The sequence below is a fragment of the Hippichthys cyanospilos genome, chromosome 2 (assembly GCF_059441005.1).
Source record: "Hippichthys cyanospilos isolate Australia breed blue-spotted pipefish chromosome 2, RoL_Hcya_1.0, whole genome shotgun sequence".
NCBI lineage: Eukaryota > Metazoa > Chordata > Actinopteri > Syngnathiformes > Syngnathidae > Hippichthys > Hippichthys cyanospilos.
In genome coordinates this window covers 30,399,337-30,410,534 of record NC_142370.1, presented here as the reverse complement: position 1 = coordinate 30,410,534, position 11,198 = coordinate 30,399,337, and the positions used below count along the sequence as shown (strand labels likewise).

Below are 11,198 nucleotides of genomic sequence, written 5' to 3'. Positions count from 1 at the left end.
AATTGGCAGTGAACGGCTCTTCACAAAGGCTCGAAGTCCCTTCGTACACAATGAAGAGCCGTTCAAAACACTCGATTTGTCCGTGAAAGGCAAATTACTAATTGGAAATAAGCAGTGAACGCCAGAGATCGAATGTTTTGATCAGTGTATCAGCAACTGTATTTCTCCTTAAGATATCATGGTGCATCCAAACAACACTAGAAAAAAAAAGTGTCTGTAATATAATGCTATATATGGTCATGCTTGTGCAGTTTGGTGGAGAAGTGGTTACCAGGTTCGCCTCACAGTTCAGGACCCGAGTTCAAATCCACCTAGCTCTGTCCTTCCTGTGGGGGTTTGCATGTTCTCCCCAAGCCCGCGTGGGTTCTCTTCGGACATTCCGTCTTCATCCCACACTCCCAAAACATGCATGGCAGGTGTATTGGACATTATAAATTGCCCTCCGATGCGATTGGGTGCGTGAATGTTTTTTCGTCTCTGCGTGCCCTGCAATTGGCTGGCAACCAGTGCAGGGTGTCCCCGCCTACTGCCCGAAATCATCTGGGATGGGCACCAGCAAGCCTGCGATTATATTCAAAATAAAATTGCCGATTAGTCAGCGAGTACCCGCCCTTTCCTGGGTTTGAGTATTTGGGATTTTCTTTTTTTTTTTCAAGTGCCATTTATAGAGTTAGAGCACGTTGCTGGGCAATCCGCGGATTAATTACGTGCGTGACATGTTATATAGCCTGCGGCGGAAGATTTGATTCCGTTTAAGTGTCCCCTCGGTGCACATGAGGCGCCTGCACCAAATGCTGGTAACCTCCTTCCCAGACAATGCTGCGGAGCCACGCCGCTGTCATAACGCGGAGAGTGCACACGGTCCAACTGCAAGTGTACTTACCAGGGTGCACGCACGTAAAATGCAGCAATTTTCAATCCAAGTTTATGACGCCGCATTCAGTGAGGGGAACACCCTCGAATCATAAACTCCGTCACGCGGGCTGATGAATGATCCCATTATGGTGTAAAGGCTGTCATTCACAGTGACCTCTAGTTTGAGCAGCATTGGAAATGTAAATGAAGAATGCCATTTGCCCGCAGAACTGTGTTTACGATCTTGTAATGAGCATAAGCTGCTTGTGACGCCCCGCATCGGGCGTCGGCAAACATGTCTGTCGGCGTGTGCATGGCGGCGGCTTATCTCCTCCATCGCCGCGTATGCAAGTCATGGGAGAGTGAATAAGATACAAGGTCATCAGAATAATATTTGTGAGAGTGAGAGAAAATTGGACATGGGGTGGGGGTTGTTTGCAGTGTTGAACGGATGGATGGATGCGTGCAGGGAGGGAGGTAGAGCAAGTACAAGAGATGCTGAGGGAGAAAGATGGTATATTCATAGCAGCAGTGATATTTATAGCCGCCTGAGGAGAGGAGAATGTAGGGGCGTGGCTTGCTTGGCTTCATCTGGCAGAGAGGGAGGGAATGGGCGGAGCCAGGCGTCTCTGGTGTGAGAGGGAGGCTATTTAGCGTATTTGGCACGAGAGGGGAAGAAAGGGAGAAAGAGGGGAGGGAGGGCTGTTTTTGAGTGAGATGCAAGGGGGAGAGAGAGAGAGAGAGAGAGAGATGGAGGGGGTAGGAGAGTACTGAGCTGAGAGGAATCTGTCAGAATCAAACACACGGCTCTCACTGTCTGCGATGAAGAGAACGAGGGATGGGTGGAGAGATCTGAGGAAAAGATAGAGACAGAAGAGGAGCACAAAGTGAGGTACGCAGCGCTGACAGCTCGTGTGTGTGTATTCGTTGATGTGTTTACACTACGTGTGTGAGTGTGCATGCTTGTTGTGTGCATGTAAAGTGAATGACTTTGTATTTGCGGAGTGTTTAGTTTGAGGCTTTAAAAGCATTTGTAAGCGACACATGCTGACTCCATTATGTAACGTGTGTGCATCATGATCTGTGTGTGTGTGTGTTTGCTTGTGTAATTACACTGAGGTGTTTATGTGGCCATTGTGTGGAGCAGTGCCACAGTCTCATTGGTCACAGGAGTTGATTTATGGCAATTGTAAATACAAGTCAACACCACCGCAGCAGATCAGCCTTAAATCTGCCAACCCTGTCTAGCATCTCTGCTGTTTTTTTTTTTTTTATTACAGATACAAACATGAACAGAAATGACATAAGCAAACAAGAAAACATTGTTGAAATGACATGCATTGCTCATCAAATCCGTAAAAATACTGTATGTATTTCAAGGGGAAACCAAAACAATATTAAGATCAAAATAATTCTCATAATTGATCTGTGCCATTAAGACTCAAGTGTTGGGGGGTCGGCTTTTCAGGGACTTTTGGCCAATGCCAAGGAATTGCACCCCCACCCTGTGCCAGTTTCAATTTTTTTCTCACCATGTATTGAAAGTCTAAAACCAAGTCCTTACAATTTGAACCATTGCTACTCACATTGCTAGAAATGCAGATGTGTTGCATATGGTGCTGCTTGCTCAAGGGCACCTTGAGTTTATTTGGGAAGTAAACTTGCAACTTGGCAACCCATTCCAAGTGTCTTTCACAGGGGAATTTTAACCCACAACCCTTTAATACTGAATGAAGAGAGGGGAGTGAAGTGAGTGGGCGATGCAATCACACCACTGAGCATTTAGGCAATTACTGATTTAATGCCTTGCTCAATGGCCCTTTGAGTGTATCATGTCCAGAAATTAAACTGCCTGCCTTCAATACTTTTTTTTTCTTACAGCCTTCTCATAGAAACAGTTCAAAACTTCTCACTTATAGATTTATTTCTGCTCACCAGCATGATAATCCAGGCAATTTTTTGAAGTAAAACTATATGTAAATGTCCATCTTTGTGCTGGTGGTTCCCCACACTTAGTTTGGCTGTGAAATTAGTCGAGTTCAGCTGCCACAGTAAGTAAATAGAACTTTACTAGTCCATTTCCTTATTGCTGTATTAAATTCAAATTTCTTTGCTTCAACTCAAATTTTGACTTCACCCACAAGCAGTATTTTGACCATTTTTGTGTAATTTTCTTCCACATCATTGTTGTTGTATTTTAGCCAATGGGTGGCACACTCTCGGAACTGTGATAGCTGAGTGGTCATGCTCTGTTGAATTTTGACATCTTGTCCCCATCTGGTTGAAATTTCAGCTCCCTAGTGTCTTCTTTCAATGATTTCCCCTTGATGTGAAATGCCTTTGAAGTAAAGGTCAAAGGATTCCCCAAAATACCAGGCAAAAAATAATATAAATGTTCAATTACCCTGGCAAGATCCCCATGACACGCTTTGTTTATATTCATCCAGAAGATGCAGCTTTACCCATTTTCTTCCAAAACATGTTAAGATTAGCTAAACTGCACTGTAAAATTTGTTAAAAAAAAAAATGACAAACCAACCTAAATTTCTCAACAAGCTTTAACATTTCTTTAGTATTCTTCATCACCCTTAGAAAAAAATGAGAATCAGTTTGAGCCATAATTACAATAATATGCTCTGTCGAAATGGAACTCTAATTAGGTCCGTCACAGTGACATTTTTTTGGACACGAAGTCCTTTCCGCCTCTCACTCTGCTCATTGCTCAAGTGAGTTTTTTTTTTATTTAATCGTAGCATCTAGCAAATCTTTCAGCTATGCCTTTCACAAACAAACCCTGTAAATGACCGTCCGCATAAACTCCACCACAACAGGAAGTAGAAAAATGTTGATAGTTATGAGTTCAAAAAAGATAAAAAGACCTCGATTTTGTTGCTTTTAGTCGCATGTCAGTGCTTTTCCGAAGCTTAAAGAGCACTTTGGAAGTAAAATAAATAGAAATATCCCGTGCTGATTTCTACCATTTGATTAAAAATGGTCAGCCTGCTGCTTTGTTCAAGAGGTTCTTTGGTTAGTTCTTGGTTTGTTCGTTCTACTCTGCAACCCTTAAAGTGTTGTCCCCGCTGTGTGTTTTTATTGTATCTGATAAGAATGAATGTGACTGGAAACCTTCTAAAGGAGCAGACTGTGAATAAATAACATCAAAGTGTGCAGGCTGAGTCTGACCAGATCTCATTTTGTCAGTGATATATTGAATTTGGATTAAGTTTCTGTACGTAACAAATTTTGCAGAGGCAAAATTTGTTTGACTCGTTTTGAATAAAACAAACGCCAATAGGAAGTCGAGCTACCACAGTTGGATCTCTTTGGGGCTTTTTGTGATTCACAATAAATCAATAAATGTTTGTGTCGAAACTTGAACATCATTCGTTTTTCCCAAGAGAACTAATGGAAATAATCCAAGGGCGAGCGTCATCACAAAATGATCCCGCGGGCTGTTTTTCAAATTGCAATGAAACATTTTTAGCTGTCATAGTTAATTGCCATAATGCGCAGATTGATTAAAGACCTCATTGATCTGATCTGCAAAGTAAGACCTTACAGCACTCATACTCTCATTCACTCCGGGATTTTTTTTCCTCCTGATTTTCTCCACCAATGTTTTTAAATATACTGTATATGGGGTGAAGAGACTTTTTTGTTTATGTGTTGAATTTAGTGTGGCAAAACCGATTTTACAGTCTTGCTTCTAAAATATCAACATTTTTATTCAACAATAAAACAAATATAAAACATAAATAGCTTGTTATATACTAAAGCTAAGAATCAATGCGCCTGAAAATGTAGATAAATAAATAAGTATAAATAAATAAGTAATGATTTTAAAGTTATAATTCTACATCTAGGATCATCATCGTTGCATCTTGCAAAGGTGCATGATGAAATTAAGATGACACGAATGATTGATGCTCTGGTGTGGTGGCTGAATGATGACTTAAAGGGAGTGTGCGTAATTTTTCGCATGCGCCTGTGGGAGCTTTAGGGGCATTATGCTAAATGCAGCAATACACACTCCTCCTCCGGCTGTCCGTAGCAACAACAGACATGGCAATCTCCGGAGGACACCCGTGACCTAAATACTGTAAACAACTCCTAAGGAGCACCCTGTTGGGGAGAGATGAAGAGAGTGTTAAAAAACGCTTGGAATAATTTAGATAATTTGAATCTACTGGGATTCTGTACCTCTGTTATAGAGTGGTGTTGTTTGTATGCTGTAGACTCCATTTACTGCCACCTAGAGTGTGGGAGAAAATGGTCTGACTACGGGGGAAAGCCGCACTGAGTATAAAGTGCTGCAAAACGGGGGCCGGCTTGTCAAGCATAAACCAAGCTGGACTTTTGCTACAGGCTCATTTTTGCTATAGTGAATTTCAATGCTAGGCAAATGCAGAGAAAAACATTTCGTATAATGCAACAGGGGGATTTTTTTTGAAAGAAGGAAAGGCTTCAATGCAGGGATTTTTTTTCACACTGGGGGATTTTTTTGCACATGCAGGTTTCGTTCTAGAGGAGTTTTACTGTAGTAATAATAATAATAATAATACTCAAAATAAGAAAAATATGTACAATTTACATGAGATGTCATATCGAAATCAGCCTATTGAGATACTCAATCAGATGTCGCTGACATTTATGGCTGAAAGGCAGCATCAAGGAATGCATACTCATCTTTAAAATACCCTCCCAGGGACCTTTTAAATACTTCTGAGCAGGTCGGAAGTAGAAGTTTATTGCGTTGGACCATTTCCCCTTGAGAATTTCTTATCAGTGAGCTAAACACACTGAGGGTCATAACTCAGTGAACGTACAGTACAGCCGAATTCGTCTTTATCCTATTTCAGTTCTTGCCTGAAAAAGACATCAATAAAATACAATAATAAAACAACTTGCCAAATGAGTCATTGATGATGAAGTAGTAAACTCGTCTGAAGCTTGTCAGAGAGTGTGGATTGAGCTGCTACTCAAAGATGGCTTGACGATTCCCTGGTCCAAGTCCATGATGTAGTTCAGCTTTTGTCAGCGGAACAAGGAGCAGAGGTATATAGAAAATTGATGGACGGATCATTTATTCATGACTCTTTTTCCACTCATGGGATTTTGCAACTGTGAGAGACGGTGCGGCTGTAGGAATGCTTTGAAACCATGTGACATTTTATATTCACACTTTAGTATTATGTTACAATATATTAAAACCTGACATTAGGAACATTCCATATATATATATATATATATATATATATATATATATATATATATATATATATATATATATATATATATATATATATGTGCATTTCACACTATTATATTATATACAAGCAATGAAAGATTTTGAGCGAGCAAGAATAAATTTTGAGCACAGAAAAAATATTGAGTGAGCAATAATAAATTTGAGCGAGCATCGATGGATTTTGAACACAGAAGAACTTTTTGCTTGCTCCAAATCGCTCATCGTTCGCTCATGATAGCCCCCCCCCCTCCCTCGCTCAACATCGAGCTCTCTGCTTGCTCCAATTGTGTACTCTCTGCGCACTCAGTGTGGCACACATGTTACAAATGTGCCACAAATATAGCCAATCAGATCTAGTCAAAGTACATTGATTGACAGCTTGGAATCTATGGGGCAGTAGATTGAATACACTGTGTTGTTCCTGCAGTTTGTTTCACTACCCAGCAAGAGATTAGCTGTTGCTTCTCGATTAGCTTGTTTGTTAGCCGTACACAAGTTGTGTACTTTTCATACTTGTCAAATAAAAAATGTCTGAAAATGTTCGACCCTGTATCAAGCCAGTTTGGTCTGCTAGTTGAGGACACGAGAGGGAAATCTTGCACCACATTTAAGTGTACTTCAAGCCATGACACATCTCAGAGCCACTTTTGACTACTGAAATGAAAACAGTTATTGCATTGTTTGACAAGTTGAAGTTATCACCGCAGTTAATAGTTTTTTGATTGATGACTCTCTTTTCCAATTGTCCTGTGAGCTTCTACTTGTCATAAATATGTCAAAGAACAGACTCCAATGTTGATTCATTTTCCATCTTCGTATAGTTGCACATCACAGTGTCTTTCAGGAAATGCACACTCACAATCTCTTATACTATCAAACAAAATGTTCCACTTTCTCATTCTGTTTTACATGGTATTCCGAGTTATATCTGATAAAGTTTTTTAGCTAATAGCTTTTGTATCAGTATGAGTCAAACTGGTTTCCTTTTTTGGCTTTAAAGAGGAAGGCAACCCTAAAAAAAATGTATTGCACAATCTTGTGTTTTATGCAGCTCTTCTAGTCTAAATACAGAGTTATGATTGATGTTGTGTTTGCGGAATATGTATCAAACAACAAAATTCACCTGGAAGAGGCCATTTTTGCCACTTGCACAGGTAACAGCCAATCATGGCTCAGCTTGACGAAAGCAGGTGAGTCGCGATTGGTCATTACCTGAGCTCTGAACAAATGTAATGTCATTCTCCGTCGAGAGTCTGAGATTTATTCTTTCCAAAATCAAAAGGCAGCTTTCTTGATCTTTTATGTTTCACCTTGGGATCGTTGAATCCCTCCCAAGCAGATATGTAACGTTCACAATGTTCCCTGCCGATTAAGGTCGCGCGTTGATGAAGGCCAGCCAGCGAGCCTCCTGCAAGGTCTTGGTGTCCTCACAACTCTCAGCTGTGGGAAATGACTCCATTTGTTCACTGTAATTCTCCATTAAGTTTCAATTTCTTTCTGGAGCTCAGCTTTGGCTGGGGGATGAAAATGGAGCTTTTTAATCATAATACTAATGCTGCTGATCTGCAAGGTGTCAATGATTTACTACAGAAACAATGTTCGTGAAGTGCACATTAGATTGTGCTGGTTTGTGGGACACCTGATGAGGAACAGTCAAGTTTGCTGTCAAACTGGCAGACGTTGCCACTCGCTGCTTTGTGCGGAAACCTGTTTAGACACAGGATGTGGTGAGTCAAGGCTTTTTTTTTTTTTTTTGGATGGTGTGTGGTTGTCTGAGCTTGCCTGCTGTGCAAAACTGCAGTGCACTTACAATGTTTCTTTCTTTTGTTTTCGCACCTCATTGACTGGATTTCAGACTGTGTGTGTAAATATATACAGTAATAGTCAATTCATATTGTCAACAAGAAAAGGCAAGAATAAGTGAAAATAAATGGTCTTTCCTTGTCCATATGTTTGGAGGAAACAACTTGCTTTATCACGGGAGATGATTGGATAGGAAGTTGGAGGGCCCAAAAGTGTTTTTTAATTTCCATGGGGACCATTAAGTATTTTTATTTTGACTTGGGCCAAGAATAACCTCATAATTAATTGTTCAGCTCAATAATTAACATTATATAATTATTAAAGTGTATGTGTGCGATGAACCCATTCACTCCCAAAATATTGTATGTAGGTTTGTTTATTTATTTATTTATTTATTAAGCGTCCAGACATTCTTATATTATTTTTAATGTTTGGTGAGATGAAGTTCTAAAAACAGAATTAATTAATAAAGTAATCAATTAATTTATGAAATTAATTACTAATCCAATGCTTTTGGTAATTAAGTACTAAAGTAATTACTTAAGGTAACTAAAGTAATGGATTACTTATGGTTACTAAAGTAATGCATTATTTTAGTACTTGATTTCTTTAGGATGAGCTTTCATTTAGCCAAACACTTCCTGAATTTTTTGTCTTAACTCACATTAAAGGTAAAATTATGTCTTTGGGATTTGGATGAGTTAATGTTTTAATGCAGATATTTTTCAATGCATATTTAGTAATAAAAAATTGCTCTTTATGTCACTTTCTATGTTAACAGAACAGGAATCAGGCCATGTGCTACTTCCCTCACAACCCCACGATTATGCGAGGCAGATGTGCAAATTTATCTATGTATTTATTCATTTACAATTTGCTTATTTCCACTAAACATAATCTATCAAAAAAAAACACATCTCCAAAGTCTCCAAAACACATAGTAAGCTTGTATTTATTCCTTGACATGTTTTCTGAGTTGACCAACCAACACGCAATAAATGCTGCCTAAATGTTTGCTCTGGTTATGGACAACATACTTGTATGTTGTAAAAAAAACAACATTAAATATGTCTCCAATCTGGGTTTAGTATACGCTTTAATTGCGCACAGCCGAAACTCATGAGATCCTAACACAAAATAAAAAAAGAATCAGCTTCCAAATCAAATTTTCAGTTATCTTTTTTGTACCATTTACCTTTATGGACTTCCCCGACCTTGAGGCACTCAATGTCCTCCATGACTGCTTTTACTCATCACCACTCATCCCCCAACGCATTTTTCCTCCGTCATCACCCTCCTCATCACGGCGTTCTGGCACTGTCCATTCTTTGACGTGACCCCCATCAGACAGTCCCGCCTCCTAAATCTCCCATCTACGGTGTCACTATCCCTTTTGCTCTCATTCGTCCGCTCTCTCGTTTTCCCATTGCACACACGATAAATCTCCCTCTCTTTCTCCCAGCTGTCCTCTTCCATCCATCCATATCCTCTAAACACGATACTCTCCTCTCGCTATCCCACGTTCAGAACAACCCGCAAATGGATCGGCATTCCACGGGCACAAGCAAGCGGCCTGACGTCCCTGGCGAGCGCGGCCGATCGACGCTGACGCCGCCGTGTTGCATGAGGCGCTAGGTCAATCGAGGAGCGAGGAGTGAAAGGTCACGGACTACAGGTGCGGAGGCCGGAAGGAGAAGCGACTGGGACGGTAACGCGACAGGCTCGGGAGGCGAGAATAGACGAGCATCGGGGGAGTGGCAAAAATGATGACATCACACGGAAAACTGAGGAAGGAGAAGGGAAGTCTGGCCGAGTACGAATCCCAGATGAAAGGTGAGTCACCGGGCATGTGTGCGTGCTTGCACTGTGTCATGTGCGTGCACCAGATGCTTCTTTACTTACAGTAGGCAATCACAGGTTTTGTCGTCATTAAGTTTACAGTACAATACTTATATTTGGATTGTCAAATCCTAAACAGCAGAGTTGGTGGTTTAGGTTACTGTCTCATGTTGAAAGTGAAGTTGCTCTACATCAGTTTCTTAAATATTTTTTTGCAAAGCCCCCCCTTGGAAAAGAGCAAACCTTTTGCGCCCCCCAACCCCAGCACCGATATTAAATGAGATTATTATTTATAAAAGTTGTATAAGTATCTCTAAAAGTCTATCCTTTTTCACATTTAAATCAACTTTCAACAAATGTTAACTACAGTACTTGTTTCACAGTATTCATACAGGGTGCAGGTTGGTCTGAAACTGAAAAAAAGCAAGTGCATCAAAGTGCCTGAAAAAAAGCCAATCCTTATTTTATTGAAATTTTACTTCATACGACATAAACACAAACTTTTCCAGAGAGTCTTCCGCGTCCCCCCCGTTATCACCTTGCACCCCACTATATGAAAATGACTGCTCTACATAGAGTGGTGAATTCCAAACCCCTTTGAGGGATGCCAGGATTTAGTTGTCTTTTCCCAGTTTATATAAATGGCATTGACACAGAATTTGAAGGACATCAATTCATCAATTCTTTAGATCGCTTTTCTTATGAAGGTCACCAGTGAGCTTTTGAGCTTTTCATTTACCACTCAATTAGAGGACACATATCGCTGGCGCCGTGCGAAATCCTCATACCTCCGAAATCATCACTGTTCAGGGAACTTGATAAATGGCATGTTTATCCAACCATTCGCCATGCATTGTGATTGTGATTTTCAGCAATATAAACTGGTCAGTATTTTGTAAAAATAAACAAATAAATACATAAATAAAACAAATTGAAAATGTGTGGACTGACCAAAAGTAAGGTATAAATATTGTGAAAACATTTAAAATTTCCCAAATTGCGACTCAAGAGATTTTTTGGACGGGCATTGGTATAGACAAAAACAAACAAACAAACAAACAAATATATATATATATATATATATATATATATATATATATATATATATATATATATATATATATGACCTGATGAACTCCGCATTATAATTACTTATTATACTTATAATTACTTATTATAATTACATTATATTACTAACGCATTATAAGGAATCCCCAGACCATCAATATTGACCGCACACACAACAGGAAATAATATTGTATGTGCGGTCTATGTGCATGCATGCGTACATGATATGTTGGGTTTTGGAAGAATGCATACTGTGGCTCATTGGCTCTCTACTGTACTACATGGATGTATTTATAGTCAGTATTAGCGACGCTGTCTTCTCTCATCCAGTCAGCCGTAGGCTGTGTGCAACCAAAATGAAGGGAAGAAGGGAAAAAGGAATGGG

At 39.8% G+C, this 11,198-nt stretch overlaps 1 protein-coding gene across 2 annotated transcripts in view; it reads left to right on the top strand.

Moving 5' to 3' along the window:
* The first annotated feature begins 1,609 nt into the window (after positions 1-1,609).
* The window catches only part of LOC148428220 (SLIT-ROBO Rho GTPase-activating protein 3-like), a 28,990-nt gene continuing 19,401 nt past the window's right edge, over positions 1,610-11,198 (top strand). For both annotated transcript variants that reach the window (XM_088406823.1, XM_088406812.1), the window contains exons 1-2: positions 1,610-1,747; positions 9,434-9,739. In XM_088406823.1, the coding sequence (XP_088262949.1) occupies positions 9,670-9,739 (70 nt within the window). In that variant the 5' untranslated portion in view covers positions 1,610-1,747; positions 9,434-9,669. The remainder of the gene's footprint in view (positions 1,748-9,433; positions 9,740-11,198) is intronic.